This window comes from Malaclemys terrapin, chromosome 1 (assembly GCF_027887155.1).
Source record: "Malaclemys terrapin pileata isolate rMalTer1 chromosome 1, rMalTer1.hap1, whole genome shotgun sequence".
NCBI lineage: Eukaryota > Metazoa > Chordata > Testudines > Emydidae > Malaclemys > Malaclemys terrapin.
In genome coordinates this window covers 179,204,976-179,226,356 of record NC_071505.1, presented here as the reverse complement: position 1 = coordinate 179,226,356, position 21,381 = coordinate 179,204,976, and the positions used below count along the sequence as shown (strand labels likewise).

Sequence of the window (21,381 nt, the reverse complement as noted above, 5' to 3'; positions counted from 1 at the left end):
GTACCTCTGTGGAAAATTTCCAAGGTTAAGTGAAACTAAGATAAAGGAAGGTGTCTTTGTTGGTCCTCAGATTCGTGAATTTCTTCGAGATGATGCATTTGACCATGCATTGCGTGGCCAGGAAAAGATGGCATGGAAAGCCTTCCAGTTAGTGGCAATAAATTTTCTCGGAAACAACAAGGCAGACAACTATAGATTGTTGGTGGAAAACCTCCTCAAGGTATACAAAAGCCTTGGTTGCAACATGTCACTAAAGATACATTTTTTGCACTCTCATCTAGATTTTTTTCCACCGAACTGCGGAGCAGTGAGCGACGAGCACGGCGAGCGATTTCACCAGGACATTGCAACAATGGAGAAACGCTATCAGGGCAAATGGAGCCCATCAATGCTTGCAGAGTATTGCTGGACAGTGACAAGAGATGCTCCATTTAATGAATACAAGAGAGAAGCCAAGAAGCGCCAAGTAGACACTGAATAGGACTAAATTATGTACATAATAGTTTTTTGCCTTTTGTTTCATAATACATTTTATATATATAAATATATATATATTTTCAAAGTGTTACATAAACAGGACAGGTGAAATATCATGTAAAGCAACCATAAACACATGAAAAGACCTAGGTTTACAATTTATGATTAAAACTCTACTATCTACACAATATACCTAGACATAAAATGTAAAAACTTAAATATCTTAGAAACAGTAACCAGTTGTTTTAATTGTCATATTTGAATTCAGCACATCAAAATACATAATAAATAGCACATTTTATCTCTGAAGCAGACGACTTTTCAAAAATTGTAGACCAGTGTAATCTTAGCACAAACAAAATCAGGATAGTACAAATCTAAGAACTAGTACTCTCACTTTCAGTGGTTACCACCATTAGAGAAGGAATAACAGCCTGTATCATCAAATTACATGGGTACCTTCAGAGCAACAGCATGGTAGAAATCACTGCATTAAGCCTTAAATAATACAAACACATTACCTCACACTGATTCACTAACCCAACAATCAAATGAGATCTTCAGCACTCACTGATGAGCACACAGTGTACTTCAGGAGTCTCTCTGTGCGCACAAAATGGTTTTAAGACAATTGTGCCCCCTAAACGGTAGGCCACTGCATGTCAGCCTAGTCCTTTGGGCTGCTTTAATTTATGTTGATTATGTATGGTAACAAGGAGACACTCCAATGTTTGGGGATTACTAGTGCACTGGAACCCTCCATCGCACCATGCCTTCTCTCTCCAGGCCACAGTCTTGATGCCAGCCACATAGTGGGTGGATCTGCTATCTGCCACCAGATTTGTGGCCACTTTGCACTCTTTGTACAGTTCTAAGCCATCATAATACAGGGGAGAATGTAAGCTAATGTATGTAAATTTCTTTGTTTAAACAATTCCATCACCATTTGCATATTCTTTGCCCCTCTTTTCTATGATAAAATGATGAAAAGCAAAGGTAGGGTCATAAACTGACCACTTATTGCAGCATATATTTTACCAGATTTCGATATATATAATGTGTATAGTAGAAGTATAATGTAATGTTTTATTAAATATACGTTACAAGATTTACAGTCTTGGAATACAATATGGCAAAGTGTTTTAAAAGAAATGTTTATAGAAATCATTTTTATAACAGTATTGAAAGACAAAATTATCACAGCATTTAAATATAAAGTATAAAAGGCACACTTCCTATCAAAGAAATAAGGCAATTAACTAGTTGTAAACAAAATTCAGTCTAAATCAAAACTTAAAATCACATTAATTTCTTTGTGATTGGACTGAAATAATTTCAGCACCAAATTGCATAACAAGCTACATTTTTTTGCTGCCTGAGTTTTCTGGCAACTTCATGTTGAGTTTTTACTTCTACCCAGAGGCATTGCTATCTTCATATTATGAAAAGGGATTTTTTTATTTTTTAATTCTTTAAAACCTAGAACCAGTGGAGAAAAATCCTTTAACAGTCACATTGTAAACTTTGCATCATAGATAGGTAGGTAAGATTAAAAGAAAACGCTACCTGTAAAACTTAACAGAGTCTAGTTTCTAATCTTGACTCTAAAGTGAAAATAGGTAAAGACGAAACAAACAGTACTTCATTTCATAATATACTTCAGTTTTTCCACAGTTGAAATTCATGGGAAAGTGCAGCCTGTTTCTTCATGTTTATACCACTGTTATATCATGAATCTTGTATGCGAGGTCATACTATAAAAAAGAGAATACTATTAATCTATATGCGGTGCTAGGATATTTGATCATCACTTAGGTAAATTTGTAGTTAAGATAAACACCATTAGAGAGTAAGTCCCAATATTAATATGTTAGAATAGAAATGAGCTGTTGCAGGCACCGCCCCTGCAGCTCTCATTGATTGCGGTTCCTGGCCAATGGGAGCTGCAGGAGCAGCGGTTGGGGTGGTGGCAGCGTGCAGAGCAGAGTCCCCTGGCTGCCCCTACGCATAGGAGACGGAGAGGGGCCAGGCCACTGCTTTCGGGAGCCGTGTGGAACGGCCCCCGACCCTGCTCCCCGGCTGGAGCGCCACAGTGGGGCAAGCCCCAGACCTCGCTTCCCTGCAAGAGCTCGAGGGCCGGATAAAAACAGCTGGCGGGTTGGATTCGGCCCGCAGGCCGTGGTTAGCCCACCTCTGATCTAGAACCTACTCCCACTGAAGTCAGAGTTTTCCATTGCTTCCTATGCCTATAGATCAGACTCCTTAGTTCATCCATCAGCTAGTGTAAAGTTATCTACAGCATATTTTCTAGGATTTATCTGGTCTAGTTTAAAATCACAAGCAAAGGGTCTCCCACAATCACTATTATGAAGATATTTTTGGGAAATTCAACTTAACATGTCCTTTGCTTAATTTCATTCCATCACTCCTAGTTACCAATTGTTTCACCCTACAATTATTTTTCCTCTTTTGTGTTTACAACCTTTAAGTACTTAGTTATCAAGTCCCTTCCACTGCAACTGGCTATTTAGTCATATTTATTTTGCATTCTTAATATTTCTTTATAAATCAGCCCTTCCAATCCCTTGATCCTTCCCCTCCTTCCCCACCCGCCTTCTGAGTACCATGTCTTTCTGGTACTGAGGTACCCAAAACTAAATAGAATATTCCAGTACTCATCTCACTAACGATGTATAAAGAGGAACTATTACCTCCCTTCTTTGTGACATGATGCCCCAAATTGCTGTTCAAGGACACAACTCAAAACTACATTTGCTTTTTTTGGCAGCCACATTAAGCTGAAAGATCATATACATTTTATATGCTGTCTACTATCACCCCTTGCTGTATTTCAGCATAACTCATTTTCAGTAATACACAGAAGCAACTGTCCAGGAAGCATTTCATTTTGTTATTGTCTAACCTTATTTCCAAACTTATGTGCCTTTGTATTATTTCTCATTTTCACTACTGTTCATAACATGCCTCAATTCCATAGTATTTAAAGTGCGCTAATTACATTCAATCTATTTCCTCTTGCAGATCATTAATGGAGATGTTGACTCAGACTGAAACTTCTGTAACACACTGAACTGTCACTTCCTATAGACCCTTCCTTATAAACTTGACACACTGCTGATTAGCATTAATCTTTGTGTAAAATACTCCAGCTACTCAATCCATGTGAAAGTGATAATCGATAACTGCATTTACTTTAGACCATCTGCCTACTAGTTTGGTAAATCTAGCTGCAAAAATGAATCTAGCTTGATCTGTCGTTGTTCTTCATAAACCCTTTCAGGTTAATGCTTGTGCATCTAGATTTTTGTCTTTATTATTTATCCCTTTAATTTAGTACGGATTAAATTTAGCGACACCATAAAACAGTAATAGTCAGGATCATTCGTCTCATCCCTTTCCCCTCCCCCCATCATTTTGGAAGATTAGCATATGTGCTTCTTTTATTGTAGTAGTAGTATTTATTTGTGTCCCCATTGTACTTGCCACTGTACAAACAGAAAACAAAAAGACTATCCCTACTCAAACATATTGATCTATTTATTACTCCGTGTAGCACGTGCATCCCCATACCTGTGACCCCAGGAACAAAAACAATACAAAAATAAATGCAAAAACATGATTGTTACACCCATGTTTTTCATTTTCTTTTAAATAGATTGTAAACTCTTGGGGGAAGGGACCATCTTTTTACACAGCACCTAGCACACTGAGGCTAGGTCTACACTACCCGCCTGAATCGGCGGGTAGAAATCGACCTCTCGGGGATCGATTTATCGCGTCCCGTTGGGACGCGACAATCAATCCCCGAATCGGCGCTCTTACTCCACCAGCGGAGGTGGGAGTAAGCACCGCCGACAGAAAGCCGCAGAAGTCGATTTTGCCGCCGTCCTCACAGCAGGGTAAGTCGGTTGCGATACGTCGAATTCAGCTACGCTATTCACGTAGCTGAATTTGCGTATCTTAAATCGACTCCCCCCTGTAGTGTAGATGTACCCTGAGACTCTGCTCCTACTTGAGGCCTCTAGGTGCTACCTTAGTTCAAATAAGTGATAAAATAATAAGGTAATTAAAGCACACTTCCCAACAAAAGATAACCTTCCTTCTCCTGTGCCACAAAGAGGACAACTGCCACAATGTAAAACTCAGCTTCTGTCAAACAATAGGGTAGGGACGGAGATTCCAGAGTTGAGGGCCTGTGTCAGGAATGCTCTGTGCCCACTCCTTATATGAGCAAATCTAGGGCAAGTTAAAAAGATATTCCCCCAGTTTCGGAAAACCTCTGTTATGTTGCACACTGTAACTGTCAGAATATTCCTGATGAAAAGGCTGGTCTAAATTCAGCTCTGATGTCAACGGGTGCAAACTCCATTAACTGAAGAAGAATGACACCTACTTTTACCAGTTTAAATTAGACCCTTTGTTCCAACCCAGGCTTCCCAGGCAGATGATACTTGCCCCAAAAGGGCAGCTTTCACCAGAAGATGTATTTATCTGACATAAAAAAAAATAAAATAAAAAAACAAAACAATCACATCTTCTCAGACATTTGGAGGAGCAATGATCCGTTATTCAAATCTGGGTTTTCATTGGGTACACTCCAATTTTTCCAGTTCATATTAACCTGTCCAAAGTACTGTCAATCCTGAAACCCTCAAGTTTTATTTTCCCCAGTTTATCTTTCCTCTGCAGGTAAATCTCTTTAGCAAACAAAGGATAAAATATATGTCTCTTCATTCCCAAGGCAACAAAATCAACAACTAACATGGGACTTCAATTCAGGAAACGCAGGGGGTCTCATGCAGCCAGCAGTAAATCAGAATTTCTAAAAATTATAAATAATTTTCTAACACAAACAGTACTGCAACCAACAGAAGGTAACGCTATTTTGGACCTCATAATGATAAAGATGAATTAATCACTGACCTCTAAGTTACTGGTTGCCTAGGGACAAGCAATAATGACCTGATTATATTCACTATGGACAAACAAGGGACAGTCCCAATCAGTAATATATATATTTATATACTTGGTACTTCAAAAGGGCTAACTCCCTGAAGATGAGGCAAATTGATTGGGGGGAGGAAGGGAGGAAAGAAAAGTAAATTAAAATTGGGAATTCTTTAGGAAGAGTTTATTAGATGGCCACAATCAATAAAGAAAACAACTTTGGCTAAGGGCCCTTCCTGGTTCAGTGGCAGAAGAGACAGCAGCAACTAGAAATAAAAACAGAAAATAGAAATCCATATTAATTAGAAGTTATGAAGTCTATAAAATTCATAAGGGAAGCTAAAGACATCAGGGGAAAAAAAATCCATGGCTATCAGGGCCAAGGATAATAAAGAAAGTTTACTTACCTTCCATAACCAGAGTTCTTTGAGGTGTGACGTCCTTATCTGTATTCTACTGTGAGTATGCATGCCCTCTTCATGCACTTGAAACTGGAAGAGTAGCATCTGTTGGTCCACTACTGTGCGCTCTATCTCCTTGTACTCTAATCCAAGGGTATATGAAGTGGTGCAGACCAACTGCCTCTCCAGTTGCTTCTGTTGCCGCGAAACAGCGATGGTGTGAAGCGGAGGGGAAGGAGAGTGTGTAGTAAAGTACAGATAGAGAGCACACATCACAAAGAACTCTGGTTATGGATGGCAGGTAACCTCTCATCTTCAAGTGCTGGTCTCTATGTGTATTCCACTGTGGGTGACTGACAAGCACTACTTAAGATGGAGGAGGATGCGAAGATCTCTGTGATATTGATGACCACTGACCCAAAGGATGCATCTGCTGAGAAGGCTTTCACTAAGGTAGAGTGTTGTGTGAAGGTATGAATAGAACTCCAAATGATTGTTTTATTCATGTCAAGGCATAGCACTTCCCAAAGCAAAGCTACTGAAAGAGACTTTGCTCTGGTGGAGTGGGCCTTCACTCCGTAAGGTGGAGGAGCATCTGGTAACTGAGCAGATACAACCAGAGATCCACTTTGATAGTCTTTGTGAAGATATTGCTTGGCCTTTCATGTGTTCCACAAGGGCTACAAAACAGTGTGATCTCCTAAATGATTTTGTTCTCTGTATTCCCAGGTGAACAGCTGACAGGGTAATGTGATGACAAAGATACCAGTCCCATAGGTGGACTGCCTCTGTGCAAAAGGGTGATCTTGCTCCCACTGCTTGTTGATGTAGAACACAGTTCTCCCATTGTATGACATCAGCTGAATAAGTTGCAAGTGAATGAATGGTAAGAATCTTTTGCTGGCTTCTTGGACTGCTCTGAGTTCCAGGAGATCCACTTATACCCTGGACTCTTGAGGAGTCCATGTTCCCCGAGCTGTGTTTGGCCAGATGAATGCTCTAGCCTACAAGGGAGACATCTGTAATTAACATCTTCTGAGGAGGTGCAGCAAATGGGACTCTTACACATACATGTTCCCTGTCCTGCCCCCCCAACATAGAGAGTCTCACTGTAGGAGGGAACAGTACTCTTTTTTTCTATATTGTGCCTGATACATATACTGATCAAAGCCAAGCTTATAGATGGTACAGCTAGAGTCATCCTTCAGGTCAATATCCATTTATCATTTGTGTCTGTTTAGCGAGGGGATTATCAATACCAGGATGACCATCCTGAATTTTTATTTTAGGATAATGACATTGAAGTGTTATCTCCATCCCCTTTCTTCTTAGGGAATCGAAAAATATTTGGAATAAAATTCCTTTCCACCTCAGCATTAGAATACAGGTTCTATAGGTCCTGGTAGAAGTAGGGAGTCTATCTCCTGTAAGAGTATCCTTTCATGAGAGCAGTCCCTGGAAAGGAATGAGAAAGGGGGATTTGGAAGGGAAGAGGGGAACTCTATGGTACAGCTAAAGTGGATAGTATGAGGAATCTGTTTGTAATCATCTACCATATATGAGAAAACTGGGTTAGGCACCCACCAAATCAGATCTTGGAGGAGGGAGGACCTGGCACCTGGGTAGGTTAGTGGTTCTCACAGATCCCACCAAAAGCATTCTTGGCAGGTGTTGTTCCTGGAAAGAAGAGGCAGAAGGAGCATTATGTTTATTTCATTGCATCCTCTGACACTTTTGCAGCAGTTCATAAGCTCTTTGGTGAAAGAAAGGTTGCCTCGTGTACTTCCTCAGCTGAGGTGTATATCCCCAAGGAATGGAAGGTTGGCCTTTTGTATTTTAATGAGTGCAAGGCCTTGTTCAGTCAAAAGATTGATAAGTTGTTTCCCTTGAAGGGCAAATCTTCCACAGTGGACTTTATTTCCTTGGGGAAACAGTGCTGGCTGGCATGCTCCTTGACTCAGCCCGTTGTACAAGAGTCTGCCTAGCCTGGATCTGACTGGAGACTCATAGCCTCCTCCATGAAGTGTTTCCTAAACCTGAACTCCCCGACTTGATAGGTTTGTGACAAAAAGGAGTGGCTGATACTGCACTCAGTGTAGATACAAGCTTTTTCGAGGCAGTACAGGAACCTCTAAGTACTCATTGCTGACTGGGAAAGGGAGGAAGGAGCAGAGGGGTGGGGGGCATTAATTTACTAAGAAAGTTTTAATCAACTTTTGTAGACAGTTCTCCAATATTTACAGATTTTTATATAAATGTTATATAATACTTACAAAAACAGAGTCTAGGATCAGTTGTGAACACCGGAGGGCTTCATCCCAGACCATGTGACAGTAAGAAGGAACTGGAGAGACTGTCAGTCTCCATGGCTCCTTATACTCTTGGATCAGAACACAAGAAAAAGAGTGCAGATATGGACCAAGAGATTCTAGTAGCAGGAATCTTCTGGTCTCAGGCACATTTGTATCCTCTGTGGAATACTCATAGGGACTAGCACTCAAAGAAGGAGTGAGTTTGTTTGTACAGTATATTAGGAACAACAACAACAACAATCACAGCAATGGTATAGGCCCATTACTAAATGGAATGACAAAACTGTTAAATAGTGATGCAGAAAAGGCAGAAGTGTTCAATTAATATTTCAGTTTTGTATTTGGAAAGAAGGATGATGTACTGGTATTGCACATGATGAAGAAACACTTTCCAGTCCATTAGTAACTAAGGACAATGTTATGCAATGTGTAGTAGGGATAAACATTTTTGAATCAACAGACCTGGATATCTTGCACAAAGAATCCTAAATGAGTTGGTTGAGGAGATCTCTGGTCTACTGATGTTAATTTGTAATAAATCTTGGAATACCAGGGAAATTCTAGAAGACTAGAAGCATGCTAATATTGTACTGATATATAGGCCAGTTAGCCTGACGTCAATCCCGGGCAAAAAATGGAAAAGCTGATACAGGATTCAATTGATAAAGAACTAAAGAATAGGAGTATAATTAATGCCGATCAACATGGTTTTGTGAAAAGAGTTAGTCAAACTATCATGATTTCACCTCCTTTGGTGAGATTACCAGTCTGGATGACAAAGATAACTGTGTAGGATATAATACTTTGGCTTAGTATACTGCATGACATTGATTTAAAAATTGGCACTATACAATATCAATAAAGCACATGTTAAATGGACTAAAATGACAGATCTCAAAATGTAGCAATCAATGGGGAATCATCATCAAGTGGGGATGTTTCTAATGGGGTTTTTGCAGGACTTGGCACTGAGCCTGATACTATTCAACATTTTCATCAGTGTTCTGGAATACATCTGCAAGATATATTAAGCATAAATTGTATTTGGCTGTTGTCAAACACAAGTTATTGGGCTCAATACAGAGGTAACTGCGTAAAATGTAATGCCCTGTGACATACAGGTCAGACTAAACAGTCCCTTCTGACCTTAACTCTACAAATCTGAACCAGCATTCACACTGATGAATATTTCTCTAGTTCTTTATAACAATAAATTTACAGCTAGCTTAAATCAAAGCATTTTGGAAGCTTTGTGGGACTAAAAACAATTGAAAACACCTAGACCTTATGTGGTGTCGTTATGTCTCTCAAGTGCATATTGATCAGACATTGAGTCTGAGGTGGGATTTCAGAACATGGAATCCATTGCGCACAAGCACTCTGCTATGCCTAGGCAGAGCTTCATTGATTTCAGTGGGGCTCCCGGCAGTTACAGCAGTCTCCCATTTGCCTACCAAATTGCAGGACTGGAACGCAAGGTAGGTATTAAAGTGGCTTAAAGATATAGGATGCTGTCTGAATAAAATTCATGTGCGTGCTGAAACAAGCCCATTTTCATTCTCCGTAAGTTACCCCTCATGCCTGTTCTGAGTGCTGACTAAACTCCTACGCTAACCAGATATAACCAGACACAGAGGAATAATGGAAATTCAGCAAGCCACTAAGTGGGGAAAGGCATGAGTTTTTTTCCCAATTCTTGACCTTAGCAGCAAAAAATTCTAGTGGACTTTATGACAAATGCCAGCTAAAAAAGAGCATGTCCATAGCTTTTACTGATATATATTTCATAAAAAAACAAAGCTTAAATGTGCTAAAAAAATCCTTTGATGTATATTACATATGTATTCAGTCCTGATCAACACAAGGATTGAGCATAAAAGAAACACAAGGAAAAGAATTTACTTCTACTGATGTCTAACTTTAAGATTTACAAATTAACTAATTGGAATCTATTGTCAGTTTCTCAGCTAACTAGACAGCTTCACCCTCTCATCCTTAAAAAAAATTATTGTTGAAATAATGTGCAGTCTTGATGTCTCTGTAAACTGAGAGAGCGAGAGATCTGGCATGATCAGACTCTACTGTCGCCATACAAGAAAAATGTACTTTCATTTTCCTAAGTACACCTATCTCATCAGATACATTAAGACCTGTCTTAGGAATGTACATCTCCCCTGGGAGAGCAGTGAACCAGGAAACGTTATTTTCAGGGACCTTAGATGGCTTCAGCTGCATTGAGGACAGCTGATATTTCAATGTCTTAGTGCAATACATTTCTTCAATATAAAAGTGTAGAGCCGCTCTCTTGGAGTTAATTAGTTTTCAGTTAAATTCAGGTTTAACTTTAATAAGATCCTTATTATATTTGCATCCACACAGTCAACTTCTATGTGCTTTTCAGAACTATTTTTTCATTGCAACTCCTTAATTTACACTTCTGAATATTTTATGTAATGGTATGGTGCACACCTGCCTAAAGGCTTCCTAAGTTTAAAAAGTCTGTAAATAGTTCTTATAACAGTTAAACCAGATCAAAAAAGAAAGCTTATATACCAAGCTATACATTTCCTTTAAATTATCTTCATATAATTCAGCTTTCCTTCCAGAGTTTATGCAGAAAGGTCAATTTATCGCTCTTGCAATTGATACGAATTACAATAGAATTTTTACTCTATTTTTTCATTTTTTTTTTCAGGGTTATAATTTGCAGTAGGATACATAATTTTCTGGAATCGGAGAAGTTAGGCTAAATTCTTTTTGCTTTACCATACAGCATATAACAATATTTAAAATGCTTTACTATGAATTAACAAATCATAGCAAGTGACAAGCAAATGTGTGGTATGTTTCAGTCACTGGGGTATGGGTGAAGCACTGTTTAAAAAAAACACATGAAGACAATCAGAAATCATTGGCCACAAGAGGGCATCCAATATTCTCTTACCAAACCATATTTCATATTAGCATATTTCAATTTCAAGCACTGTGATATTTTAACATATTGGGGGAGGAGAGGGGTTGGAGGGCGGGAGACAGAGGGATTATTTGGAATTGTAGCATTTTTCAGGATGTCTCTTCTTTTTATATGGTTTTGACTAATGTTCTCATTTTATTTTATTAACTATACCTAGGGAATTGTGAATTATAAAGGTTATTAAGGTACCAAGTAAGGGGCCTGAGCCAAAGCCCACTGAAGGCAGAAGGGACTCTTTCCATAGACTTCAGATCAGGTCCTGAAAGTTCTGCTTAATCAATCATTTTTGTCTTATTGTTTGTTTGTTTTATATATATACATATATATTATATATATATATATACACACACACACACACAAATGTTTTGGTGAATGTGCAGAAATAATGAATAATTTAGACATTCACATTATAACAATTCATTCATTTTTAAAATAATCACGTATAATCATTTTAAGAGTTTTTTTTTTTTAATGTCATACTATACTATGACTGACTACACAGAAATAAATTGTGTGTTATTGTCAAACACTGTCCGGATAAATACAATTATTTAAAAAGCATGAAAATTGTTATATTGTCTAAATCAGTCTAGCCAACGGACAGAGCATTATGATCCAATGCCAGTAGAATAAAAGAAGGCTAGTTTATGATCTCCAGAACACTTCTTCTATCTGCCTGTGAATACATCTGTAGGTAACTTAGTTGGAAGCCAAAAAAGTGTTGCAACCTATTTACAAACTATTTAAAATGTTCTGATACTATAAAATACTCATTTCACATCATATTTAATGACCATTCTAATTTATATTATTTATACTTTATTCAAAGGGACACTGGAGTTGAAAAAACATGGTTCTGGCTGAAAATGTCATACATACTATTTATGAGGGAATATCTTGTATTGGACCAACTTCCATTGCTGAGAGACAAGCTTTCGAGCCACACACAGCTCTTCTTCAGGTCTGGGCAGAGTTGTCTTCCCCTCTCCCCCCCTTCTATAGGGGTCAGGCTGTGATACAGAGACCTCCTTGACAAAGGGTTACCTTTGTCAACAACTCTCACCTTCGGCCTGACAAACACATTACATCAGACCCGAAGAGCAGCTGTGTGTGGCTTGAAAAGCGTGACTCTCTCACCAACAGAAGTTGGTCCAATAAAAGATACTACCAAACCCAACTGGTCTCTCTAATCTCCAGGGACCAACACAACTACAACAACACTGCATACATACTATAGTCAAGGTAACACGACTGACATAGCTGAAATAAGTCCGTGGAGGGAAAAATCTATTTATTCAATTTGCTAAATGGGTCTCACAGCACTCCATGTATAGCCAGTCAGCTAGGCTCCAATCCTACAACTTGTTTTGCAGGCAGGCAGACACTACTGCCTGAGCGGAGTCCCAGGGAAGTCAGTGGAACTCTGAATAGGGGCAGAAGACCATGAGCATGAAGTTCAGCACTAGTTAATTCCTTCCTTGAGAAGAGCTTTTTAAAATATCAGAGAAACCAAATATAAACAAAACAAAACCAACCCACATTATAAAAAAATTGGTCATAGTTTATATTAACAGGTTTCAGAGTAGCAGCCGTGTTAGTCTGTATCCGCAAAAAGAACAGGAGTATTTGTGGCACCTTAGAGACTAACAAATTTATTAGAGCATAAGCTTTCGTGGACTACAGCCCACTTCTTCGGATGCATATAGAATGGAACATATATGACATGATGGCATATATACATGATGTGATTAGGTCACATCAGCAATACCATCAGGGGCTCGTTCACCTGCACATCTACCAATGTGATGTATGCCATCATGTGCCAGCAATGCCCCTCTGCCATGTATATTGGCCAAACCGGACAGTCTCTACGCAAAAGAATTAATGGACACAAATCTGACATCAGGAATCATAATACTCAAAACCAGTGGGAGAACACTTTAACCTGTTTGGTCATTCAGTGTCAGACCTGCGGGTGGCTATATTACAACAGAAAAACTTCAAAAACAGACTCCAACGAGAGACTGCTGAGCTGGAATTGATATGCAAACTAGACACAATCAGCAAAGGATTGAATAAGGACTGGGAATGGCTGAGCCATTACAAACATTGAATCTATCTCCCCTTGTAAGTATTCTCACACTTCTTATCAATCTGTCTGTACTGGGCTAGCTTGATTATCACTTCAAAAGTTTTTTTTTCCTCTTACTTAATTTGCCTCTCAGAGTTGGTAAGACAACTCCCACCTGTTCATGCTCTCTGTATGTGTGTATATATATCTCCTCAATATATGTTCCATTCTATATGCATCCGAAGAAGTGGGCTGTAGTCCATGAAAGCTTATGCTCTAATAAATTTGTTAGTCTCTAAGGTGCCACAAGTACTCCTGTTTAGTTTATATTAAGGTTCTGTTTGTAAATGATTAATAGAAGTTATAAAGCTTTTAGAGACATGAGCAGTATGTGTTACAGATTCTAGGTATATCAGCAGATAATGGTTGTAAGCCATTATCATAAGCAATCTATTAACCCAGTTGGACACTAATAACTGAATGACCATTTTAAAAAAACTTCTAATTATTTATTAACCTTTTTAAAAACAATTGATAAGACTAGCAAACCAACTTTATTTATTCCCTAAAATCAGGACATGTTATTTAAAACATTCTCTGCTAGAAACTAGGATTTTTTAGTTTCATTCTTTAAAAAACAAAGCAAAAACAAACCTCACAGCGTCCCTTTAAAAGACACTCAAGTACAATTTGTCTGAACATTTAGATTTTGATTTTATAAAATGCACCCACAATTACAAAAAGCATCAACGTGCATATACACAAGTTAATATGACTTTAAAATAAAAGTAATACAATCTAGAACTTCCCACAAATGCTATGTTTGGAACCCAGATATTGCACTATTGTGTTAGTGCATGCAAACGAGAAAGTAAACTAGACTAAAAATTAAAATTATCTAGTCTAAATTATTTTCACTGACTAAAGCTAAGAAAGGCAACTAGTAAACAAAGCATAAATAGAGAACACTAAATCAGGTTTTTAAAATTCAGTTTAATAATCTGAAGTGGTCTATTTGTTACAGATGGAAATGTGTTTAATTATTTAGCCAGTGTCCTTTAAAAGGGGGTGGGGGAAAAAGAGATAATTATTGGGGAAACAGTTACTCTAGAACATAAATGACTAATACTGCACTGACAAGCACAGAGATCAAATGACTGGTTAATATTTTGAGATCATACTAAAGACAGAGCCCTGCCATATTATTTGTAAAGCACCATGAACCTTCCTGGTACTGTATAAATAATATTTGAGAGCCACAGGTAAAGCAATGAAATAACATCCCTTCATTGGTGATAGTGGGAGATGCAAAATTGTTTGGGAAAAGATTGCTTTAGGAGAGTTTCTTGTGGCTGTCTATAAAGGGAAATGGGGTGCTGACCACTTATAATGGGGCAGGATTTAGCAGTCAGGAGTGCTGGGTTGGGAATGCTTGTCACCAGAGGATACCTGTTCAATATCTGTCTCCTGTAGCCTGATCATCCAATAGCCTTCTATATTACCCATCTTCTAAAACAAGTCCAATTTCCATGATCCCACCTCTTTGCAGGTTACCTTTAAACATTATTAACATAAATTAAAGATCACAATCTTGTTGTCTTTAACAGTGTCCTAGCTTTGAGACATCCTGGTGTATTAATACATACTGTTGCCACCCTCCCAACCTTAAATTGAGGATGGACAAAGCAACACTTTGTGATAGTTATTAGATCAACAGGGGCACCAGTTCAGAAGTGGCCATATCCTTGTGTGTTTAAATTATACTTCTAGAATGCATAACGTGCAGAGAAGTGTAATGAGGTCAAGGAAAAGAATCAAAAAAGAGAAACTTGGGCTCATTAGTACCCCCCTTTTTAAAAAATAAATAAAATAAAATGGGTGATTTCATCCTTGCTGTTTTATATTCATGGTGGTTCATCTGAGACTGCCGCCTTTCATTTTTATTGAAGGAAAACTATAGTGCATGGATAAAGGGCATAAACATTAATATATTTTAAAACCAAGCTTTTGCATCATCTTACTAAGTTATTTTATATTCTGGAAAAAATATTTGTGCTTTCAGCAGTTATGGGATTACTAGTGATGGGAAAGGGCATCCTATTTATTCACATAAAATGTATAGTGCTGGCAGCCACAACATAAGCTTTTGACAGCACTCCGCAAGCCACCAGCTGTGTCCCAAAGATGTCATCTTGTTTAAGTTAAAATTCAGTTTAGTTACTAGCCTCATCTCGTACAATCCTCACTGTAGACATAGCTATGCTCAAAGAACGGTGCTTCTGTTGCCATAGACAATGTCATTTGGGAAGGTGGTGTTACTATGCTGATAGAAACATAACATATGTAACAACTAATACACTATGCAGTTTAAACAAAGTCCCCATCTTAGTGGTCTTGACATCATGCAAGTTTAGTGGATACACTAATGTTCTGAAACAGTTCTACCAATTTCTTAAGACAATTTGCAAAAAAAGTTCTTACTTTGTTCAAATGTATCCAACCTTGAGATTTAGTTTATTAATCTGTTCCACAGAACACTCAGGCCCAGCTAGTGGTTGCTGTCACTGAACTCCAGTAATTATGTACTTTAATATTGTTGGCTGGAGATTCATAAAATATTATACATTTTAGCCCTAATTACCTTTCTCCTAGTCTTCAATCACAACATAACTGATATAAGTAGAGGTGGCAATCACTAGATTTGTCGATACAATGTTGGAAGCAGGGATTTTGTCACCGAACTTATTTCACTCACTGGTTGATGGATCCTAACTGAGGTGTCCAGAAAACCTTGTCTATTAAGACAGGCTTTTGCACAAAGAATTAGTTTATGGGAATGGGAGTGTGGTGGTGGTATTCCTTGCTAGGGAGTTTGCAGTTTGTTTTAGCAGAGCCTGAACCAATTTTGATTTAACTTATGGTTCTAAGTATGTTATATAAATTAAAAATAAATAAAATTTTGGAAAAATCAGAGCTTCTGGCATGTAAACATTTCTATTTTTTCCTTTATTGAACTCCTGCTTTTCCTAGAAATTGAGATTTTCCCTTCCTGTAATTCAAGTTTCTGCCACAAGGTAGTTGGCAGTCTTTAGACCATTGGATTTTCCTCTCTTTGAGTTTGCTAGTGACCAATCAATTTATAACAGCTTATCCTCCTTACTCAGCAACACTATCTACAGGCTGCTTTTGCACACTTTCTTTAGGTGGATTATTCCCTAGCCTTTAAAGATGCTCATGGAAACAATTAGATATGGGCAAACCTAAAGTGACTAAAATGTTTTCTAAAATAGCAAGTCTAATAACTAATTAATTATCAGCACTAATGTAATTAAGGTCTGGAAGAATCCCAAATAGTCAAATGCTTCTTTACAAAAACCCAATTTACCAGTACAGAATCTCTTTCTGTTCCTACTCATTTGACAATCTGGATCAATCAGATATAAAGAGTGCACAGTGACTCCCTAGTTCTGGTGATCAAGATGCTCCTTCTAAGGACAGTAGCTGCCAAAGCTGACACAACAAATCTGTAGTGGCATATAGGTACGTAAGGATCATCATTTGGCAGCTTTACACAAGTCCCTTGCTGAAGCCCTTTTCCTTTCAACCCATGGGATAGTTCATGGATCTAGTATAGTGGGCTATAAATGGCTCAGGGGAAGACGACTATCCAGCGTTATGTGGAAACACAGGACTTTTAGCCATCTAGCTGTAGTGGATCTGGACTCCACCCCCTCCCCTTGAAGTCCTGAAGTGGGGACGAGAGTGATGAAAACTGGACCGGGGGGAGGGTCGGGTGGGACCCCGCCCGGGGGAAAGTAAAACATAGTGTAGCTCAGGTGATCTTATGAAAGACTGCCTGTCCTGAAAGGGGAAGAGGAATGCGAGTTTCAGCTTCTAACATTGGCTGCCCAGTGAGGACTCAGTTGGAGGGGGATGTATTAGTCACCAAAACTGAGAAGCCAGGGTACTCAGAGACAGAGGTACTCAGAAATTTCAAGGCTGCTTCCACTGCCATGGAAGAGGCCTTTATGCTCAGAGAGGAGGCAGACTAAGTTTGGGTCTGCTGTACTCTGTCTCAAGGAAGAGCAAAAATGAACATCACAATTGCCACTGAAGAAATTTGGGCACTTCCATACCTGTGCATCTTCCGCCTGTCCATCTCGTTGCTTGCTTTATGAAGAACTAGAAGGTGTTTGCCTGGAGTTGAGGCAGAAGATTAACTGACAATAACAGCATCCAGAGTGAAGGAAATGCAGCTGGTTAGGAAAAAAAATCTCGTAAGTGGTGACTGCTCCCTCTTCCTTCTAGGTTCAGCCATTGAGGGAAACCATTTGATCCAGATTGTTAAACGAGTGTCAGCAATCTTTCATTTCTATTGCAAGATATGTATTCTAGAATTGTTAATCTCATTGGACCTTTTTTCTGATTGCTCCTCCTTTCAGGCATTACTTTTTCCAGCGGTATTCCTCATCCCCAACTGAAGAAACTGAGTCACTTTGGAGATGGCTCATGACACTTGGTAACGGATATACTGTCTAGCCTGTTTATGAACATTTTAAAATCAGATCAGTTTTTCTTCAATTGAAACTTGTTAGATTTAGAACGCTGATCTCTTAGTTTCCTTGCATTCTGCCTTAAGTTTACTGCTTATTTTAATTTCCGGGCTATATTAAAATAAAACTCCTCTGTACTGAAAGAAAAGTGAAGGACAGCTATATAGGGGGGAAACAGTTATTGTCATTACAGGTTTTTCATTAGTGTGCTCACTTCTTAAACTCCATTGATCAACAATTAATTAATTAATTATTTATATATATATACACACACACACACACACACACACAGAGAGAGAGAGAGAGATACGCGCACACACACACTGAAGCAAAGTTCAAAATGTGCTTGGCACTGTACAGATTTAATTAAATATGCATTAACATATGTAGACATTATCTTTTTCAGAGTATTTTCAGATTGTAAAAAAAAAAGTTATGTATGTATGTTACTTCCTTAAGCCTTTAGTGGTATTCGTGCCAATTATAAATACATATCCAGTGCTCATATGCATAGAACAATTTTAAATTACACAAATTTAACTTAGATAAATGTATAGAAATCAAAGAAATTTTAAATTCAAAATTTGAGGAACTGAATACCACTAGAAATACTGTACACATGCACTAAGAATTTGCCACGTTTACGGGCTTCAGATCAAGTTTATCATATAAACATATTAATAAAATACTTTAAACAACACTTAAAATGAGCAACTTGAGGAGGTTACTTCGACCCGTAGGAAACCTTATTGTAACAGAATGTGTTTGACTGGTTAAAGGGAAATGACAGGGAATAGCACTCACTTGGACATCTACAATAATAATGGTTAAGTTCCCGGGGGAACAACTTTATATTCAAATATTTTATTCCTGCAATGGAAAGTGGATAATCAACCCAACTGAAAAATCATAAGCTATAATCCATATTGTAATGAGAAATCAAGTTATAGAATCTGAAGGTGCATGCCTATATCCACAGAAAAGTTTAAAATATCCAGTTTTAACTGCTAGTTTTCATTCAATTTGAAATAGGTAACAAAAGGAGGAATAAGAAAGAACAAGATGAGCACCAGTGTGGTAGGGACAGTCAAGTTTATTAGTACACTTAAAAGAGTACAAGAGGAAGAGAAAACTAAAGACACAAACAAGCTCTGCTTTAGAATAAAAGACTGTTTTCTCTAACAGATTTATTTCAAAAAGTACACAAGTCTGTCATGAAACTACAGCATTTTTGTATTTTTTTTTTTTTTTTTTTTTTTTTTTTTACAAATGGACTCCTACAAATTTCAATGCTTCTACTTTAAATTCTTAAAAATTAAATATAAAACCTCATGCTGAAATTCATACCAATATCAAATACTATGCTTTGTGCACGTGAAGTACTGAATACCTTTTCCAGTTGCAGACGTTTACTCTGTTAGGCAGTATTGCTTTAGTATAATTAAGTTGAAATGTACCGCATCATTGAGAAGCCCAAAGGCCCTATAAACACTTAATGCAGTGTTTCAGTAGGGTTTAAGTGATACAATGAACCTAATGTGGACTTTCCTCCTACACGGCAAGAGTACAAAGAACAAAAATCTGCCATGAAAACTACTGTCTATACTGTTGGCTTCCTTTGTTGCGGAAAAGCCCTGATTTACAGACAGATATTTTAAACACATCTTTAACACTTAGCTGTATTGTTACTAAACAAGAGGTATGAGGACATTTAATCTGACATGTAACAATATGCTATACAACATTAGATTAAATGTGTACTTTTATATGTTTCTAAATAGGCAAAATACCACAGATAATGGCATTTACAAAAATATGATGGATATTTATTTTGCTGAACTGAAACAAGGCATTTTTAACGCACTAAACGCTTAAAAAATTTATTCGTGAAATTTCAGTGTAAAATAACGCCTCACAAAAACATCTTTAAATATCTGTTTCAGAAAGTTTATTTAAAGGAATTAAGTTTATTATGATATCTGGTGTAATGTAGTGTTTTTTCAAATTACATAAGGCTGTCACACTTTATTCACCCCAAAATAAATCAGAGTATGCCGCATTGACAATGGAAAAGTAAATTTTCAGTCATCCAATTAACTACTTATTACTTCTTCAGTTCATTTAGATTTAATATTTACAAAAGAGTTTATCTTCAACTATAAGACTGCGTGAATGAGGCATTGAGGATGGTGTGTTCTAATCGGTGAACTAGCTGTCCTTGCTTCCTATAAGATTTTTCCTTAGAAGTCTTATCTGTAACAATTAACACTCTAAGTGGAGGGGCAGGGAGGAGGAGTACTGGGACAAGCTATTTGGTCCCATCCATTCCATTTCTAAATAGACAATACATTGTTAATCTGGTATCTGCTTTAAGTAAATTAGATGTCTGAATTTAAAGAAAAACAATTTACTAAAATATTTATTTTGTGATATTAATCAGATTTATAGTAGTAATAAAGTGGCCTTCATAATAATGCTTTGTCCATTCAGTAGGGCTGGATGTTAGGTACTTGAGACAAAGTCTATCCCAAGTAGGTAGTCCTATGTATTTCAGAGGACACTGTCAAGTTCCTGTTACTTTATCTTCCATGCAATTTCATAAACAGACATTGTCAAGGCTGCAAGGCCTAAAAGCTATGTTTTGAGGGCACATCATGCTGTCCTTTCACTCTATCACTTATTCCTTTCTTGTGAGCTGACTGGGCATTAAATATGCACAAATGCAGCTACACCTGCTTTAGTGTAATACATTTATGCTCTTCAATATCTTGCCGGTTTACCTGACAGGAGTATGGAGTATTGGACAATACAATGAGAGCCCATCTCACAAACAAATCCACAGATGGATTAATTATGCACTTTAGAGACTGTTAGCTAGTTGCCCAGTCCTACTGCTGGCTTTTAATCTGTGCTTTACCTCCTGTTTTGCACAGCAGATCAGCTTTCAAGATTGACATAACAGCATTTTTAAAATAATAAATAGTTTACTTTAGGGGTAGATAAAATATTTGGTCTATCAATACATCATTCAACTGTGACAGTCTCTCTTCTGTGTTTATAACTGGATATCGGAAGGGACGGTCTTCGTTCCCTACACCAGGGGTTCTCAAACTTCATTCCACTTCGACATCCTTCTGACAACAAAAATGACTACGAGGGAGTGGGGGTGGGGTGGAGAAAAGACCCAAAGCCTGAGTCTGCCCAAGCCCTGCTGCCCACCGCTCTGGCTGGGGAGTGGGCAAGCTTCAGCCCAAAAGATTCAGCCCCACGCAGGGGGCCTGTAACCTGAGCCCCGCTGCCCAGGGTTGAACCCCTCTGGCTTCGGCTTTGGCCTGGGTGGTGAGGCACAGGCTTCGGCCATGGCCCCAGCAAGTCTAAGACAGCCCTGGTAACCCCATTGGGTTCGTGACCTACTTTGAGGTCCCCATCCACAGTTTGAGAACCGCTGCCTTACACTTTCAAAAATTCTTTAAAATTAAGCTTATTTACTTATTTATTTTTAAAGACTTTTGTATTCATGTGTCTGGAAAATAACTACAAAGTATGACGTATCACATATGAGGGTTCTAATCATCTAATCTGGTACTACAGTGAAAGAGAATGTTTTCAGGAACATAACATTCAC

The 21,381-nt window shown here is 38.1% G+C and overlaps 1 protein-coding gene across 4 annotated transcripts in view; it reads right to left on the bottom strand.

Annotated features, from left to right (window-relative positions):
• Nucleotides 1–1,543: 1,543 nt before the first annotated feature.
• CXADR (CXADR Ig-like cell adhesion molecule) overlaps nt 1,544–21,381 on the bottom strand; it is a 56,428-nt gene continuing 36,590 nt past the window's right edge. The window contains exons 8-9 of one of the 4 annotated variants that reach the window (XM_054047366.1): nt 17,340–17,459; nt 1,544–2,231 (exon numbers count right to left, since the gene is read on the bottom strand). In XM_054047366.1, coding sequence (XP_053903341.1) covers nt 17,376–17,459 — 84 coding nt within the window. In that variant the 3' untranslated portion in view covers nt 1,544–2,231; nt 17,340–17,375. Of the gene's footprint in view, nt 2,232–4,953; nt 4,990–17,339; nt 17,460–21,381 lie in introns of those variants that run through there. The other 3 variants (XM_054047383.1, XM_054047357.1, XM_054047392.1) reach the window with 3 other exon arrangements.